General features: G+C 45.8%; 1 protein-coding gene across 6 annotated transcripts in view; it reads right to left on the bottom strand.

Annotated features, from left to right (window-relative positions):
* tnika (TRAF2 and NCK interacting kinase a) overlaps positions 1-19,345 on the bottom strand; it is a 64,341-nt gene that overhangs the window by 17,542 nt on the left and 27,454 nt on the right. Inside the window, exons 3-17 of one of the 6 annotated variants that reach the window (XM_030356159.1) lie at positions 17,155-17,211; positions 15,617-15,742; positions 13,916-14,026; positions 12,436-12,526; positions 11,291-11,421; positions 10,802-10,856; positions 10,303-10,381; positions 9,352-9,527; positions 7,511-7,577; positions 7,074-7,284; positions 6,380-6,469; positions 5,881-5,967; positions 4,883-5,104; positions 3,221-3,742; positions 252-416 (exon numbers count right to left, since the gene is read on the bottom strand). In XM_030356159.1, coding sequence (XP_030212019.1) covers positions 252-416; positions 3,221-3,742; positions 4,883-5,104; positions 5,881-5,967; positions 6,380-6,469; positions 7,074-7,284; positions 7,511-7,577; positions 9,352-9,527; positions 10,303-10,381; positions 10,802-10,856; positions 11,291-11,421; positions 12,436-12,526; positions 13,916-14,026; positions 15,617-15,742; positions 17,155-17,211 — 2,190 coding nt within the window. Of the gene's footprint in view, positions 1-251; positions 417-3,220; positions 3,743-4,882; positions 5,105-5,880; positions 5,968-6,379; positions 6,470-7,064; positions 7,285-7,510; positions 7,578-9,351; positions 9,528-10,302; positions 10,382-10,801; positions 10,857-11,290; positions 11,422-12,435; positions 12,527-13,915; positions 14,027-15,616; positions 15,743-17,154; positions 17,212-19,345 lie in introns of all 6 variants that reach the window. The other 5 variants (XM_030356158.1, XM_030356161.1, XM_030356160.1 and 2 more) reach the window with 5 other exon arrangements.

Genomic DNA, 19,345 nt, shown 5'->3' on the forward strand with positions numbered 1-19,345 from the left:
TAGGGTACAAGGAGAAACGGGAGATGATAGCAGGATACAAAGAGAGAGGGGTCAGGTCGAGAGGGGAGGGAAAGCATGAATGGATGATGGATAGAAGAGAGTGGATGGTGCGTAGGAGGAGTGGAAGAAATTGAACCACAAGGACAGAGAGATAGAGGTGCGTTCAGATCAGAAACACATGCACTTATAGTATAACACAACACACTCTCCCAAACACCCCTCTCTCTCTCACTCCATCGTCTCACACACACCTGGGGTTCTGCGGGCCTGTGGATGGGTGGGGTGCGGGCGGGCTGCATGCCCCCGCTGCTGAAGGACTCGGAGCGGGGAGGCAAGGGGGGGTCAGAGGGGCGGCTGGGGACCTTGTGCTGGGGTGACGGGGAGCTCTGTCTGTTCATTTTAGAGCGCTCCTCCACCTGGGATAGGTCACACAACGCAGTCACTCAAACCATCCCAGCGAATCACGCGTCCGTCCACCACATAGCCACTTGCAAATCCCACTCTCCCTATTTTTTGAGTGGCCATCAGACAAAAGTTAACCTTACTGTGGGACAATGGGTTCAACAAATAATAATACGAGTGTACCATTACCACTCAATCGTTTACTTCGGTATTACTTTGGCAAGACATTTTTCCAGGCGAAAGTACAATTTAGACTTATTGTATGTCCCACAAAAAGGGTTCAGTGTGTCTGAAGGCCGACTGTATGTGTGTGTATACGTGTGAGAGCGTCTGTGACATAGGTCGTGATACCGGCGAATGTTTCAGGCGCCACTTACACACATACAATTATCCATGTGTCAGTGAGAAATTTTCTAGCTTCTATAATATAGTGGGGATTATTCGAGATTGTGACTCCGTTCAGGGCAAATGTACATATCATGAACACCCATGCAGCTTTGCAGCAGCCCATGATGTCATCATCAAACAAACATTGGCAAAAAAACAGAAAGGGTATGTTAAGCACACAGAAGAGGCGTCAGATTGAGCGTACTGATGCACACTGACTGCTGCTCGAGTCAGTGTGCAGCCACTGGTTAGTCTACATCCCCTACTGCTCTACTACAAGCCCCAGAGAGAACCACTACCAGGAGCTATAGGAGTGATAGAAAATGTTACAAGAAATTGAGACAGAATATCCGAGCACAAAGGAAAAGACTTAGGGTGGGATGGATGCTTAGTCATATAATTAGCATTTGTGTGTGTTGGTGTGTTGGACGTTTTGGACATTTTGTGTTTTGTGTGTCAATGTGTTTATGTTTGAGGTGTACTTTTGGGGGATTTGTATGCAAGTTTTATATTTGTGTGTGTGTGAGTGTATACGTGAAATTGTATGCGTCTATTTGTGGGCCTATTTTGTTTGCCTACTCCACAGACTTCCTTTCCCTTAATGCTCGGACAAACATCGGTGTTGACACAAAGGTTAAAACGATTAATGGAGTCCACAGCTGCGCCATCTAGAAAGCACGGACACAAAGGAACCCGGACGATGGAAAAGAGAGAGAGGCGAAAAAGACGGGTTGAAAGCCATCAGAGAACTGTAGAGGTGGCTTATGAGCACCGCGGCTTGAGGACCGGACTGATGAGACCCCGGTGTGTGAGGTATGTTTTTCGAAAGGGATCCCAGCGACCGACTCGCACCAGCAGCCATCACCAAGCTTGGGGCGGAGGACTATCGATTCGGACTGACCGTATATTTGCGAAGCCCGGTTTGTTGGGATGGCGTGTTCCTTGCTGAAACGGCCCCTAGCAAAGCAATGGTCAAAGTCTCGTCCCGATGCATTGTTGGATTGACGGGGAGACTGAGAAGGGCTGGGGGCCGGTGAAAGGGGGAGGGCCGGAGGGGGGGGGATGGGTGGGGCGGTCTAGTTTCCATAGCACCTTGGCAAGTAACACAGTTTACTGTACTTACTTAACATTATGGCTTTGCAGCTAAATATTAGGACGAAACAATATCAATGATATGAAAGATAAGACAAATTATTGTCATACAGGCATAGATTATATGTAGGTATTTCTGAAGGCAAAGCGAGTGTTTCTGTGTGCGTCTGTGTGCGTCTGTTTGCGTCCGTTTGCGTCCGTGTGCGTCCGTGTGCGTCCGTGTGTGTCCGTGTGTGTCCGTGTGTGTCCGTGTGTGTCCGTGTGTCTGTGTGTCTGTGTGTCTGTGTGTCTAAGGCCATTACATTAGAAGGACCTTTTCCCTCGGAACATCGATCTGAGGAGAGGACTTGGGGATCTGATGTGAGGCAGAGTATTGGGCGAACGCAGTGTCTTCCGCCCGAACCTGTCTAAGCAGGTATTCTGGGGATGAACCGCTATAGTCCGACAAAGAGGACCACTCTAGTCCTGAATCTTCCCCAACCTTGCCAGCCCCTCCACCCCAGTAAGAAGAAGGCAGTAAGGTGTTGCCACCATTGTTGGCCTCCTGTGTGGTTGAAGCAAAGACAGGTCGGAGGTATCTCTCGCTGTAAAATAATTTTTCAAAAGCCTCCACTTCAGAGGGCGCCAAGCTGTGGTGACTAGGAACCACCAGGCTCTCGTCGCTGACCGTCAGCCTCCCTTTCCTACTGTCCAACGATGCGTCTGCAGCCTCACCGGGCCGCGGGGAGTAAGACCTGGAGCGGACGCGCCCCCCCTCGTTAGGTCCACTTTGGCCATGATTGGTCGGGACCAGGAGGGCATTGTGGTTCGTCTCATCCTGCGTCCTGTTTGAGTCGAAGAAGGACCGGAGGAGGACTTCGGGGCTGGACATGGAGAACACGGTCGGGGTTACGGGGGAGGTGATTAGTGTCTCGTGGCTGACGGACTGCCGCATCCACCTTTCACTCTGAACCTCCTCCTGCTGCGGGTCTATGTCTATCCTAAGGCACGGGGAGCAGGATAGCCGCCTACGGGATGTGTCCGCAGCCGACCCGCCCCACGGAGAGAGGGACCTGCCGCGGACACCCCCCTTCTCGTTTGGCTGAAGGTGGCCATGATCGGTCGGGACGGGACGAAGGGTGTGGTTAGTGATATCCTGCATCCTATCAAAGAAGGATTCGAGGAGGATCTCAGGCGCGGAGTTAGAGAGGAAACACTGGGATAGGGTGGGCGATGCCAGGTGGTTGTGGCTGCCGGCCGCCCTCATCCCTCTCTCCCACTCTATCTCCTCCCCCGGGACAAAGTCTACCTCTATCCTTAAGCACGGGGAGTGGGAGCGGTGCAACAGACGGGAACTGACCGGTTTAGCTGCAGGGTTTGACGAGTGAGGTTTAAAAGGAGCGCGGCCCTGTCTCTTCTGTTGGGCCTTCAGGGGTACGGGGGACTGGGTGAGCCCCTGCTGGCTTGCTGCCTCATTCGGGACACCCTGGAGCCGGTTTACCACTGGCTTACTTTTCTTGTTACCGGGCCCCAGCACATAAGGGTTAGGGATAGGGGTGGGATGGAGGACCCGACCCTGCCTGGGAGACCCTTTGTGGCTGACCACGTTGGGGTCCTGACTGGGCCCTTTGGGGTTCTTGCTGAGTTTTTTGACCCTCAGGCGGATCTCGTGCTGGAGCGCGGACTCCATCAGGGGGTCGTGGGGTGCCGTGAAGCGGGGGCTCATGGGGAGTCTGCTGGAAATAGGCTGGGTAGGGTTGGAACGGGAGCGCCTAACGGTGGGGCCTTGGCATGCAGGTTGATCGAATGACGCATGATGGTGCTGTTGGAGAGGGTGGGGGAGCTGACTGTAAGAATGTGGCAGCCCCTGCTGCAGCTGGACCTGGAAGGAGTCAGAGGGAGGTTAGCCAGGACTCACTCTCACACACACAAGCACATGAACACACTCGCACAAACATACACAAATTTGTGCTCAGTCACTCACTGACTCTCACATTCACACACAGGGTAGTGAGTGCATCAATACTGCAGGGGCTATGGGAAGAAAACTGTAGTAAAAATGGTTATTTTTAGGTTTTAAAGTGCCTGTTTTTGCAACTGACACCCCAAGATTATATTCTAACATTCCTGAAAGCATCCCTAAAAAACAAATACAACTTTTTCTTATTGGGTTCAACCAAGTCTCGCACAAGGAGAAGTCTCACGAAGGCGGAGGGGTTGCCTGAGGAGAACGGTTGAACTGGAGAGAGGGTTAGAGAGTTTGTTGGCTTAGAAAACATCCGTTCTGTGTCGTCTTGACACGACGATCCGTGACTTATCCCATGTGCAACAGGCTTCACATTGAAACTGTGCCAAAAATGAGTCCAACTCGGACAAAGGGTGTATCCGAAAGCAGCTGACTTCAATGTAGCGCTTACATAACGTTTAGGCTACCAGGTAGAGTGCATTCAGTGCACTGTGGCAGATTAAGTTCATCTAGAGATGATTTATTTATTGCTTTCCCAATGACCAACTGATTGTTTGAATAGTAGGTGGAATTTTCGGCAAAGATTTGCTTTGGTTGACCACAGCCATACCAAGATCGTCTCCATTAGATATAATCAATTTCCCCATAATTTATAGATTACACATTCATCTTCACAAAAAATAAAAACAGATTTATTGCTCTGAACGATCTGACAGATTGAACACCTACTCTTCCAACTAGATCATCAAAACTATTTTGATCTCATCAAGTGCTGTCAAATAGTGCTACTGCTTTGAGTGGAAAGTGCTCATAAATAAACATAAATAAAGGCTCATACCTGCTGGACAAAATTTTATGAAATACTCGGCAAGAATGGATTTTCTGTTCTTAAAACCTTCAGTCGATAGGATGGAGAGTACAGGAGCTTCTGCTGGCTCGTATTTATATGCACATGCACGTTGTGTAATCATGCATGCGAGTGTGTGTGTGTGTGCATGCGTGTGTGTGTGTCTGCCACCGTGTGTGGCACACGGTGCACATGCATGGCGGCGTTACCTCTCTAGCCCAGGTGGGTTTGTCAGGCTGGTTTGGTCCATAGTGATAGAGTGGCTTCTTGTCCGGTCTCCCCTCTGGCTGCTGCTGCTGCTGCTGCAGTTGTGCTGGCTGTACATGTTTCTGCTGTTGCTGTAGTGACACCAGGTAGGCCCTCTCCTGCTGGAGCTGTCTCTGTAGGCGCTCCGCCTGCCGCTGCTCCTCGATCTGCTTGCGCTTATACTCCTGCAGGAGGAGGAGGAGGAGGTCAGTATGAACGAGAGAGTAGGAGGATCACCTCAGGTCCCGGTCATGTGTTTGTGGCGGGCCATGCGTTGCATGCAGCACCGGCCTGTCGGGACCCACTTCTGGTTCAATGGGGCGCGCGCACACACACGCACGCACACGCACACACACCCACAAGTAGAGGAATACAAATGGGCAAGCAGGGGGATAAATACACACACAACTGTACAGATATCTTTGGCAGGGATGTACGGCACTGGAAAGGGAAGGAGCAGGGGAAGGAAGGAAAAAGGGAAAAAGAAGGGACAGAAAGATGGATGTCGGCAACAGAGCATAACCAGAAACGAGGACACTGAACACTGGGTTGTATCACAAAAGTCCAACATGGCATCTTTTTTTATTTTACCCACCTAGATCTAAATCCACTCTGTATCAACATTACGTCATATTTAACGATTACCACAAATATTATATTCAGAAGAGTATCAAAGACACCCATCGCCAAATCTGGCAAAATCCTAAATAGAAGGATAGGGGTTGAGTTAGAGAGAGGCTTTGTTGAAAACAAATATCCTCGTAATGTTTTTCTTAAACTCTTAACCAAACCTTAACGACCTCTGAGAATCAACCAAGTGAATGGCACATTCAGTTCAGTGGATGCATGCATGGGTGATGGGGAGGCACAAGGGGAAGGGGAGCATCACACTTGAACCAGGGTTCCATGATGAAACTGGGCCTGGAGGGTTTAACACAGCGCTCCCTGGTGGGGTTTTTACCAGCAGTAAAGCCTGCTCCTGTAGCAACTGCTGCTGGAGAATCTCTAACTGTCTCTGCTCTTCCTCCAGCTGTCTACGGATATATTCCTGAGCAACACACGGCAGGGAAAGAGACACAGAGAAACAAAGAGAGAGAGAGAGAGAGAGTGAGAGCGAGAGGATACACATGTGAGAACAGACTAGGTCAAAGAGAAAAAAATTGGAAACAAAGGCTTGTCTCGTACAAATTTTAAAGAGAACACAGAAAGTGCATTCTAGACAAAAAGAAAGAGAAAATAAGTACCATTTGGTTGTTACTGGTATAACCAATAACCAGATACAATAAGATAAGACAGAGAGTGAGAGCATAGGAACCTCAGCATAGTTTTAATTTGTGTGTGTGTGTGTGTGTGTGGTGTGTGTGTGTGTGTGTGTGTGTGTGTGTGTGTGTGTGTGTGTGTGTGTGTGTGTGTGTGTGTGTGTGTGTGTGTGTGTGTGTGTGTGTGTGTGTGTGTGTCACCTGCTCTCTCTCGGCGTGCCTCCTCTCCTCGTCCCTTCGGTGCTGCTCCATCTCCTCGTACCTCCTCCTCTGCTCCTTCTGCAGCTGATGCTGTCAGGTCAAATACGGTCGCAGGCGTGAAGAGAAAAACATTTAAAAAAAACAATGAGACACAGTGGATAAAAAAATAAATAAAAAATCTTCAGTGATTCAACTTCTTTACCCAAGTAATAGTGGATAGATACAGGCTATGAAATGTACCAAGACTGACCAAGTTAAACCATTCTATGGGTCTTTGTGCATGATTGGGGAATGTTCAGGCTGGTTTCATGTGTCTGAGCATGAGTGTATTCTATTTTAATATGTCAACTCCTTCGAATAATGATTTTGGACTCCAAAACAATGGAAACCAAGCTGGTATTGACCGTTTGAAGAAGTAAGGTGTGACCTCTGTTCAGTGAGTAACAGTAGCAGCGGGTTTTTAGCTACAATCAGCCATTGTGCTCAACCCACTTTGTTGTGATTCAATTCTATTGAAACGTTGGTGGTTTTCATGTATTATTTGAACTAGTGGCCATTGCTATAGACGCGAATGCATGAGAACCATGAGACTCAGTCAAAGCAGGACTCAATCAAAACAAAGTGGGGCGAGCAAAAAAACGCAATTGGCAGCCTCATGTTTCTTAAAAATGCTCAATAAACTGACTTTTCTAACCTCTTCCAGCCTCCTCCTCTGCTCCTTCTGCTCCTCGATGCGTTTCTGCCTCTCGGCCAGTAGTAGGCGCTTGTGCTCATCGTTGTGATGCTGCTCCAGCTGCTGCTCCAGCTGCTGCCTCCGCAGGGCATCCGACCGCTCCTTATTGGCCAGCTGCAGGCGCAGGAAGTCCCGCCTCAGGGTGGACTCCCCGGGGACGTTTGTGAAGCAGCTGGGGGATTTAGCCAATCAGAGAAAAGGTTGGTAAAGTCGGCGACCAGAAGGAAAGTCATGTTGATGAGAGGTTAAATTGCTAAAAAAAAAAGTTTAATGTGTAGTTAGTCTCTGAAAGAGAGTGCATGTGGATGCATGTGTGTGAGGGACACATGTACGTTAACTATAAAGTTAGTGTTTAGGTGTATAAATGTCTTTGTAAATGTCTTCATAAATATACACACCTGGGATCTACTGCTTTGTCATCCTCGTCCTCCTCTTCACTGCCGCTGTATTCGTATTCTGTCTCTTCTATCAAGAAGAAAGAGAAATATTTCATTTACAGAGAAAATATGAATGGAAAGCAAGAGCACCAATATTAATTGGTACGTACTACGTAGTATTTATATAATGCACGTTCCTGCTCTGAGCTAAAGTGGAAACCATTTCCAGACTCTAATGTCGCATTTCCATCGGAGGGTGCTGGTCGGTTCGGTGCGGCTTGGTGGAGTAGTGAAGGTGCGGCTCTCGTTTCCAATGCCGACAGTACCCTTATTGTAGGGGGGGGTTTAAGACGGATGGCCATAGCCGCGGAAGCTACGTTATCATTGTGACCTCATAGCAGCCCGACACATTGTAGCCTGTTAATAAATCAAAGGAAAAAGAAGAACTCGCACAAAAAACAAAGATCCACAATGTAGAACGTCCAAGAAGGAAGGCAACATTTTGCGCGACAACAAAGCTTTCGCCATTGCCCAGAAATACCTCACGGATAATGTGTTAGTTTTTTATTATCCCCCTGTCTCACGGAAGTGCGATTCTGTCGACCAATCAACGGACGGCGTGTGTAGCTCGAACTTGAGTACTGCGAGACGAGTTCGGCTCAGTCCGGGTCACGCCCACTTTTGGCGGTGGAAACGCGATCAGTGCCGCACCTCATGAGAACTGAACCGAACCACACCCTTCGGTGGAAACGCGCCATAAATTACATATTGAGCGCACGGTTCGGATCCACCCAATGAGACCCACCCATCGTAGTTGTCATTTTATTGCCATTGCTTAGCTGTTTAGGGCGGATAAGGTTGTTGTTTAGGACAGGTTGTGCTGCTTATGTTGACTGTGCTTATGGTGTCAGGAATTGAACCAAGTCCATGCGACCAAAAAGAGAGCATCTCCTCGTTAGCGAATGCCTCCGCACAGAGCCATCAGTGTCAGACTAAGATGAAATTACATCTGGAGACAGCATTTCTCTCTACGGCAACATGACACTTTTATTCATCATCATTATCATCATCATCATGACAGCCATTTCTTTCCCCGAGGTGTTTAGTAGTTGGTGTGTGCTCATCGACAATGAAGGGTGTATTTTATATATTTTTGGCCCCTGTCCCATAACCTGTTAACCAGACAAATCTGCCAGCGCACGTTTTATCACAACCGTTTACCTAAAACAGGACGGATGAGACGTGACTGAACAGAGGAGCGCTGTTGAGTCATTTCAGGAACAAAGGCTGCCGCTTATGTGTGTGATGAATTTGCAGCTTTGATCGGTTATAGGTCTATGAAATTGCGTCCAGAGACGGTAACCGAAAATAAACGGAGAGCTTCCAGACTAAAGGGCCTATTCAAACTGAATCAGGCGCTGTAGCGATTTCCGCAAACTGCTGCAGCATCCATTCTTACATTCATTTCATTTCAGACCTTCATCGCTTTCTCTTGCATATCACTAGAGTTTTGCCACTGGTATTTGTACAGTTCTGTATGTGATCAACTAACTTTACCCTGTTAAAGGTGGCTTAAGGTTGGTCAAGCTAGTCAATACACTACAAGCTAGAAGAATACATACAATATACAGTACAAGCTAGTAAAAGAGCAACAATACATACAGTGGGGGGACTCTAACCCGATGTCAGATGTCAGTTCAGCTGGAACCGGTACTCTACCGTATTTCACCATGTACCCTTACCCTATACAATGAACTATCTTTAGCTAGGGACATCTAGTGGTTTGCTCCGATCCCTGACTTTGTCACTAATCAGCACTCCCAACGGCCGAGCAGCGGGACACAGGGTGGTGAGCCACGTACCCCTCTCGCCCCGCCTCTTCTTGGTGCGGTCGATGTGGTCTTTGAGCTGGATGCGGATCTGCCTCTCGTTGGGCAGGTCCCTGACGAGGGGGTGCTTGAGGAGCTGTTCAGTGCTGGGCCTCTGGCCGTGACTCTTCACCAGGCACATCTCGATGAACGACTCAAACTTTCTAGACCTGGGTGCAAACACCAGAATGACACGTTGGACTGCATGGTAATACACATAGTAATGCATATCGAACTAAATAAATCACTCTTGGTTGGTCCTCCCCACATCCATGCTGGATGTGGGGAGGGTTGAAGCATCTTGATTAAAAAGGTCAAACGTACTACGCAACCTTTCTAAAGTCTCTGAACGTTTTCGAGCAAGGCTCGCGAGCCACTTCAGAGCAAATTGACAGAAAAATACGAGTTGCGCTGCGGTGCAGTCAGTGGACCTTGGCAAAGGGCTCTAGTCTAGACCGACAGATCCTTTTTCCTGTAAAATAGCGCTGCTCCTTGACTTTGGGATTTTCTTTCGAGGCTTGACTTTTAAAGCTTATCATATCAGCTGCATTAAGTATATGATGAAGACAGGAGGGTGGGGGGGGGAAACACCTTTTTCTGCCCGTTTCTGCGTTCCTCGATAAGACTTTGGTGCGGCAAACAACCTTTCAAGTTGGATAAAGGTGACAGATTAGATCCTTAACCCCTTCCAACTGACATTTAAGTAGTAGGCCCATCTGAGTTTTTGTACATCTTCCCTTCACAACTAAGTGTTGATTTGGAAGTTGTCGTATGGTAAGGAGGGGAAGTATCTACATCCATTGTCCTGTGCACACTATTACAACAAGAAGCTTAACTTTTATAAGGTAAAAATAACCTTAAAAAATAATTAAAAAGAATGATCCGATGATACCACTTGTAAACATCATCCTACAGCGCACTATTGTTGCCAACACAACCACTCACCATTTCTTTGACTTGAGTTTTGGCGCAGGATTTCTTGGGATGAGGAAGAGGGCTCTCATTGGATGCATGTCGCACAGAGCTTGAGAGACAAGTAGGGGGGACCAATCAGAAGTTAGACAGAATGCAGCAATCATCATAAGCAATAATTAAAAATACTCAAATATATTAGAGAATTTACTTAACCGCAACTGAATGAACTGAATTGAGGGATCAGAATGGATGAAAGCGCATCTAAATCCTTTCATCCCACACAGCGGAAACCAGTTGGAAAACTCTCTAATAGTGCATCACACACACTGGACAGGTGTTCATGAATGGTGTGCTTCAGAGTGGAACCAATAGGTTATATATCGCTTTACATTACTGTGGAGAACTATAAAAAGAAATCATTGGACATGGAAATGTACTGTGGAGGCAGTTATTAATGATGTGTAAGAGGACCTTTCATGGTGTGTGTGTGTGTGTGTCTGTGTCTGTGTGTGTGTGTGCGTGCACGTACGTGGAGCTCCCTCAGCCATCTCTATAGCGGTGATCCCCAATGACCATAAATCACTCTGCAACAACGGAAACAGTCTATTAATATTACGGTAGAGAGTTATAGAGAGAGAGAGAGAGAGAGAGAGAGAGAGAGAGAGAGAGAGAGAGAGAGAGAGAGAGAGAGAGAGAGAGAGAGAGAGAGAGAGAGAGAGAGAGAGAGAGAGAGAGAGAGAGAGAGAGAGAGAGAGAGAGAGAGAGAGAGAGAGAGAGAGAGAGAGAGAGAGAGAGAGAGAGAGAGACAAAGATGGAGAGAGAGATGAGATTTAAGGTTTCCCGTGTTGGGAAGAAAATTGAAGAAAAATGCATAAATAATGTTTTAGGATATTTATTTCCAAAATAGTCTACAAAGCAAGGTAAAAACGAACAGCTCCACTACAGTCCCACTAAAACAGTATTATTCTAATCTTCTCGATCAGTCAATGGCTGGATTAATTAAGGGATGGAAGGGCACCTTGAAGTCGTACGTAGCGGCAGGGTTCTCGTCGCAGGCGATGACCTCGGGTGCCATCCAATAGGGCGTCCCGATGAACGTGTTTCGCCTCCCCACAGTCCGGTCCAGCTGGGCCGACACACCAAAGTCCACTACCGTGCACACGCACGCACACACACACACACACACACACACACACACACACACACACACACACACACACACACACACACACACACACACACACACACACACACACACACACACACACACACACACACACACACACACACACAATGTTGTTATGGATCACACCTGCACACTCCAAAGACTCTCAATCTTTTAAGTAAGTGTGTAAGTGCGTGTGTATGTGTGTGTGATATTTTACATGACAGCCTAATCAAACCCAATGCCCCTTGCGTCTTTGAGGTGGTTAGGGTGTGTGTGTGTGCCAGAGTGTGTGTGCGCGCTATGGAAGCCCAAACGGCTCAAAATGAGGCCTAATTTTAGTTGTGCGTCCATATAAATGAAGGTAAAATAAACACTGTTTAAAAATTAAATATCACATTCAAAAGGCCGGTTTGGATAACAATCCAATGAGCTCCTACTCTTGATTCTTAGAGCGAGTATGTATAGACTAGACTTTCTTTACTTGATCAACAATAACAAAAGTCACACCATACCAGTCCATCAATGATCTTTCTATCTTTCGCGCTGTGCATTCACTTGACTACACTCTGAACCTAGGCTATATTGGGTGTTGTGCAACGTTGTATGAAAAGCTGCTACGTTGTTGTATGCCTACATCACAAGCATTCAATTCACATTGAATACAGTCACAGTAGATGGAGATATTGAGCTATACGCTGCTTTCTGAGAACTGAACAGAGATAACATTGTTCAGTCTGCATTGTATTACTGAAGCGCACGTGTTTGATGAAAAGATGGCACCGCAGATGGCTGCAGTGTCTCAAGCTCCTCTTCATTGTTTTCTTCTATTACTTCATTTTACGACTTTCATGTACAGTTTTGTGTTTCTCTTACACTTTTTACATATTGCTTCGTTGAAGGAGCCTGAGTCCCAATTGTTGTGCATTTGACAATAAACCATCTTGAATCTTGTGCGAGTGTGTTTGCAAAGGGATGAGGAGGGTGGTGCTGCTGACCTAGTTTGACCTCTGCGTTCTCCGTCAGCAGGACGTTTTGTCCCTTGATGTCCCTGTGGATGACCTTGTGCTGGTGGAGGTGAGCCAGACCCTGCCGAGCGTAGAGACACACACACACATGATGAGTTCAGAAAGGTCCCTGGACCACTGCACTATGCGTGTTCAGACGCGTTACTGATCACAAGCAGCTTGAAGACATATCAGTCGCTTTGGGCATCTTTTAAAAGAGGATGTATAGCACAAGATAACAATAGAATAGAATATGACGTTATTGTCCAGCTTTGGCTGGAAATTTGGTTTTGCCTCACCTCAGAAACATAAAATGAGTACATCAAATATAGATACGTATCAAATAAAAGCAAATACACGGATGAGGAATAAATGTGAACGTATGAGTAGTATGTTTTACTACCCGACAGATTTACATAATGCAATGAAAAAGAATCCATATCTCTTGTAGATAGTTTTAACAAACTGTCGAGTAGTGACGGTGAAATAAGCTCTTTTGTCTGTCTGAACACACCCAGAAGACTGCGGTAGATTTTTAACAGACTTTAAACTGAAGGGCCCCAAACTACCACAGAGCATCAATGACATTTTTTACCTGCTGTTAATGTTACTATGGATGTGATATCAGGGCATTACACTGTTTTTTAGAAAGAATACATCATACAGAATAATACATATTTCGCCTGACATTGGCCTCCTATGCATGTTTAGAAAGTAATAGAGACGTGCATGGGATCTTTTTTTATGTCTGCAGCCAGTGTTGCCAGATAGGCCAGGGGGAGATGAGAATAAAGGCTGTTTTATACTACTCTGTAAGGTGCTGAACGTAGACACAGAGAGCCCTCTCCGTCGTCGGATACCCTGTCGGAGACCCTTTCCGTAGCTCTACGTGCGCATCCAATATTTTTTAACTATCTGTCAAGGCAACGGATACGGACGGAGACGGCAAGGGCTGTGATTGGTCCTCTAACAAAATCATTTCCGGAATCACTTTGCACCTTATTTACTTTGTACCTTGTTTATTTGCACATTAAGGACCAATAAAACACCAAATAAGATTCAATAAAATTTTTTTACAACCCTGTTTACATGGACATGGTTAATAGTCAGCATATACGATTTTTTGGGCGGCGAATTGCATTGCGTATCCGACATCCCGACCGAGAACTTCGACGGCTCGAGGGGTCTCCTTAGTTACGGAGTCGGATTACGGAGTCGTATACTTGGGCCTAAAGTGTGTGTCTGTTTGCGTTTCTGTCCATATCTCTCTCACCCAGGGAACAGAAAGGATGGGACAGAAGGAGTAAAGGAGTGAGTGAGATAAGGACCAATCAGAGAGGTCAGACCTTCGGAGCAAACAACCGGGGGAGAGGGAACGACAACACTTCCTGTGAACACAGGAAGGGGTTTCGGAGCGTGCGCTTTCCGCGTGTGTTTGTACACATGGGTGACATGGGGGCAAGTCACTCACCCTCAGTATCTCTCTGCAGATGTAGGCGCTCCAATCCTCCTTCAGAGAGCTGCCCTTTGTGTTCTTGATGAGGTCTGTGACCGAGCCGGCTCCGCAGAACTCCATCACCAGCTGGAGGGGAGGAGATAACCTTGTACTAGCTGCAGCCTCATCTAGATAATGGTTTTAGCATTTTGTTTATATTGCAAGACATCGTTAACACGTACAGTTTGTTCCATTTGAAATGTTACCGTGTACTCCAATGTGTCATTTGTAAATAAAACCATAAGAAAAAATTAAGTAAGCTGTGTTTTAGAGGGTGTCAAATAAAATGACAAATAGAGTATCAATTGACAATACTATTAGCGTGCATATGAAGGACACGTGCACGGATATAGTATGGTACAGAATTAACTTTATTTCTGTTGTAGTTTAGTAGAGATACCACTGAGAATAATGCAGGGTTTTTTTTTTAATAATGTAATGAATTAATGAAATTAATAACTTCAGTCAGTAGGGGGCATGGTTGCCCTGTGTGACTAAAAAGGTGGAGGTATTTAAAATTTTCGCTCCATCCGGGGTAATTCTAGCAGCAGAACTTTAGGTAGACTCGCATAAAATCGAGAAGTTGTGGAACAACTGTATGAAAATGAAATAATTGCTGAGAAAAAAAAAAAAATTCTTGTAATGTATTAACAAAAATGAACAAAAGTAAAAAAAAAACATAGAAAACATAATAGAAAAAGAGGAAATATTACGTTTTTCCATCAAAACACCTGGGCATACGCCGTGGTTAACAGCTAATATTTAACGCTCGCCACTGGTGTGTTTGTGTGTGCGTGTGCACACATCTGAGCCAACCCATTGTCGTGTGATTCATTGCAGCTGCCAAACAACATACGACACATCCCCACCCTTTCATTACTTGTTGCTGCGTGCCACTTGGGATTTGTTCACACTGCAAGCCTTGGTGCTCAATAACGATGAATTGCTCAGATCTTTCCATTTTGTTTAGGCTGTTGACATTATTTTTAAATATGGTCAATATCAGATTTCAGTGTGAAATGGTCCCGTTTGAAACTGATCCGCACGCGCCGAATAACAATAACAAAGACGTTCTATTACGGCACAGCTTCCAAGTCGCTTAAGGTTTTCCGAGGACACACAGCTTTCATAGAATGAGATTGCTCTACAATAAGGCTGGGTTGAACATTTTGCAATGGTATGAAATTACACAGCAGGAAGTGGGCGATGAGAAAACATACAGGCACTATTGTTGGTGACGGAACGCGGATCTCAAATGATAAAAAACACTATTATTAAATAGCCATCTAATGGTATTACTATTTTAGCTGTACCTACACTGACCACCTCCGTGGCAGCTGTCTTCCATGGTTGTGTTTCATAAATTGCCTCTCGCCAGGGCAGAATTGTGACAAATGCTGCAGTGTGAACGAGGCCTTATACTCTAATGTCCCAAGTTTCTTGCTTTCCGTTTCTGTATATAATTACACACACACTGCCCACTTTGTTAAACCATCGACACGGACACCAAATTCTTGCATCTTCTCCTCTCTGACGCAATCGATGTCTGTGCTGTGATATCCACACACACACACACACACACACACACACACACACACACACACACACACACACACACACACACACACACACACACACACACACACACACACACCAAATTGTAGCTACTTAACTTACCCAGAGCTGGTCGTCGATTCCTGGAGGGTTCTTCTTGATGAAGGCACCGTAGTAGGTGGCGATGTTCCGATGGTGGCTGTACTTCTTCAGCATGTTGATCTCCACCTTGATCTCCTCTTCCTCACCCTGACAAGCAAGCACACACATGTTAACGCACACAAACGCGCTAAAGCACACAAACGCAACACACATGCGCAACTGCCAACACGCAAGAGTAAGCTTGAAAAGCGCAAGCGCTTTATTTGTGATCCCAATTCGTTTTGAAACACATTAACCAAGCGTAATAGCATGCCACAGACCTTAATATGTGTTTTTTAAGCAACAACAGAGATAATGTGCTTGCTGATCAGACTGCCGTGTCCTAAATGTCAAAACCAAATAGTGATTGTATTGATTTGGATATGTTCTGCCCTCAAAATAATGCTGAATGTTGCTTTGGGGGTTACTACAAAATACAATTTAAGTTTTAAATTGGATTTTATACAGTTTAAAATTGGATTTTAAATTCTGAAATGTGGTCTGATTTCATCTGCTCGGTGTTGATTTAAATGTTCTTTGGAATGTAAATCTGTTAGCGGCTCATTAACTTGACATTTTTGCTGCTGTTGCATGCCGCTTTCCCAGCTGCCTCCGTTTCAGTAGTGCTGTTGTGTAAGCCTCCATTCACTCCGTTCAATCAAAATGATTTTACTCAGATGGCTGATTCATTCAGACCCGTTCGTCTTTGTGGTGCTGTTTTGTTTTTTTTGTCACAATCATTTGTGACCCAAAACATTTAATGTTGCAAAAGAACCCCCCCCCCCTCGCCCATCTGCCTCAAAAGATCAATCATCTATCTGCTGCTCATCCCCTCAGCTGCTTGTCAAAATCTCTAATCCATCACTCCTTCAATCAAACCAGTCATCCATCCATCTTGCCATCTAATCTTTCTATTATCCATAATCATCTTCCATTTGTTCAGCAATCCATCCAATAAGCAAACACTTCCATCCTTAGTGCCCATCCTTCATTCATTTGCCCTTCGGTTGGGGTAATCCTCCCAACGCGTTGCTGTGTAGCGGTGTTGACATCGCTAGCATGGCTAACGCTAGCAGCAGCAGCAGCAGGGGGGGGGGGGGGAGGGTGGGAAGATACAGCAGCCACTCCTTCTGTTTCCCACGCTCGCCAAGAGACCACACTGCTGTGGTGACACCTCCCCGAGCTAATATAACCATGGCGAAAGGCCTGTCCTCATTTCAACTCAATGTTCACAGAATTAGGGCGACTGACGCAACGCTCAAATTTAGATGTTATGGCAGGTGATGTGAATAAGTTAAATATCCTTTCATCGTGATTGCGTGCGTGCACACGCACTTTGTGCGTGCTTGTGCATGATTCTTTTTATTACCCAAAGAGTGTACGAGTAGGTTTGCCTGTATGTGAATGTGATGTTTGTGTGTTGTCTTATCTGTGTGATTGTGTTTTTTATTTTTTGCATGTGCTTCGATGAGTAGCTGCTTCGATCTCTGTCCGTCTGTCAGTCTGTGTGTGCACCTTACCCCTGTGACGTCCATGAGCTTGATGGCTGCCAGCTGTCCTGTCTTGACATGGCGACCCTGGAGAGGAGATAGAGAAAATATATATAGGTTATTCTGGGAAATCAACTAAGTGTCATGAACGTAACGAATAACCCAAAAAAGTACAATACTAAACATAAAAACAAAATAGCATACGACAATTGCACAGTACTAAAGTGGTTGATTGTATAGGCTTACATTGTATACGTACGTACTCACAAATGATAGACACACTTACTATGAGTATATTATATAGATATAGGCAGAGAGGAAGCCTGAAGTAATAGTAGAGGGCAATGGGAGTGGAGGGCCCCTCGTGGTGAGAGTAGAACAGAGCATCTGTTGCCTTGATTAGCTGATCAAGCTAACAAGGCTATCGACGCTGAACCTCTGACTCTGCTGTTGTCTGCCCCTGTCTCCATCAGACTGATTAGCATATCACAGCCCTGCGTATTAAATACTCATTGCTCCTTTGTTACAAAGTCACAACCATAACACATGCGATGGAAAGTACGTGTAAACAACTTCACACAACAACATGCTTATCGAATTGGGGCAGGAATGGCGGGGGTTTGTAGTGAACCAGATGGTATTAGGGGCCCCCACGCCTATGGGGGCCCCGGAGGGCTTTGGTCAAAGGAACATTGTGATAATAACGAGAACTGTGGCCCGACACTGGCTCTGAACAAGCTGCTACCATTCTAGGAGATAGGGCTCGGAGCGATGCCCACACGTCGTGTGTCTCTATGCTGTGACGGATGTCTATGAAGTGAGTCATGGGTCCACTTCCATTGTGATGTGGAGCTCAGAAATGTGAACCGAATATAAACACATATTTCACGTGATCCTTTAGCGATTGGCATGATGGCAAAATGTTTTGAAAAAGATTGATCTGTAATCTGTTGAGATATTCTTGTAGGTCAAACAGTAATTCACTGCACCGCCTCTCGCAGATTTAAGACGCTGCATGGCCTTGCATTGTAAGTATCTCACATGGAATGACGATACATTAACTAGCGCTATGTTTTTTAACTCAATTTATTACATTTGATATTTCTATCTGGTCTTGTGTATAAGACCGTGTATCAGACAGACAGACAGACAGACAGACAGACAGACAGACAGACAGACAGACAGTGTTGTCACACTGTGGTGGAAATTGAGAAGGGATTTCTTATTAGGATCAGTCAGACTGCCCCAATTCCACCAGCACAAGGAGGGTCTTTGAGGGAGAGCAACAAAGGCATTAGTGCCCAAACACTGGTACTTATGGTCCTCAAAACCCTGCTTTCATGGAGTTCAAATAGAAACATACACATACAGGCACACACATACAGGCACACACACACACACACACACACACACACAAAAGTCTCTCTAAACAAAACTCCAACCAACACTGAGAGGGCGAGGAGAATGGAAGTGGAGTGAAGTAGTGCAGTAGAATTAAGCGAGGAGGAGACTGACAGATACAAGGCTTAGGAAAGCAATGGTAGAGAAAGCGAGTCAGTGGGAGAGCGAGACTGAAGTCGTAAGTGTAAGTGATCGAGAAGGAGAGCTAAATAAGCCAGGCTTAGCCAGGTGAAGAGAGCAGAGAGAGATTGATGGACTGATACAGTTAGAAAGAGTCAATTAAAAGGGTGACGTGTGAATGAATCTCAATTATATTGGAACAAGGATGATATCAAACAACCTTAGTGCAGTGGATTGACCTGCTTATGACTTAAACATCAGTCTCAAATCATATCATAAATCTAAAATATAGTTGCAGGCAGTCTCCCGTTACCACCGAGGCAGATTTTTTTACAACTTTCAAATGTGCATCTCATAGTTCATTTGAAGGAGCATATTGCAGAAGGACGTGTAGGGAATTGTCCTGAGAAATGTTTTACCGTCTAATCTTCATTCACCTCCCATGTGTCAAGGGGAAAGTTTGCAGTGGGTAGCATCAATAACCTGTACATAGAAAATGCTTTTTCTGAGCCGTCTTTGGTCCAAACTGAAGCTGTCAACTAAGATCCTCAATCGAGTCAAAGTTTTGGTTAATCAGCTGTAGGCATCAGCCAACTTGCTTGGCTTAGCTCTCTCGAACATGGATATCCACGGCGCTCCACAAATCCACCGTGGTGTTTTACTGTAACACCTATACACAGTGGCGATGTACTACCAGGGT

Source organism: Gadus morhua, chromosome 5 (assembly GCF_902167405.1).
Source record: "Gadus morhua chromosome 5, gadMor3.0, whole genome shotgun sequence".
In the NCBI taxonomy this organism is placed as follows: domain Eukaryota; kingdom Metazoa; phylum Chordata; class Actinopteri; order Gadiformes; family Gadidae; genus Gadus; species Gadus morhua.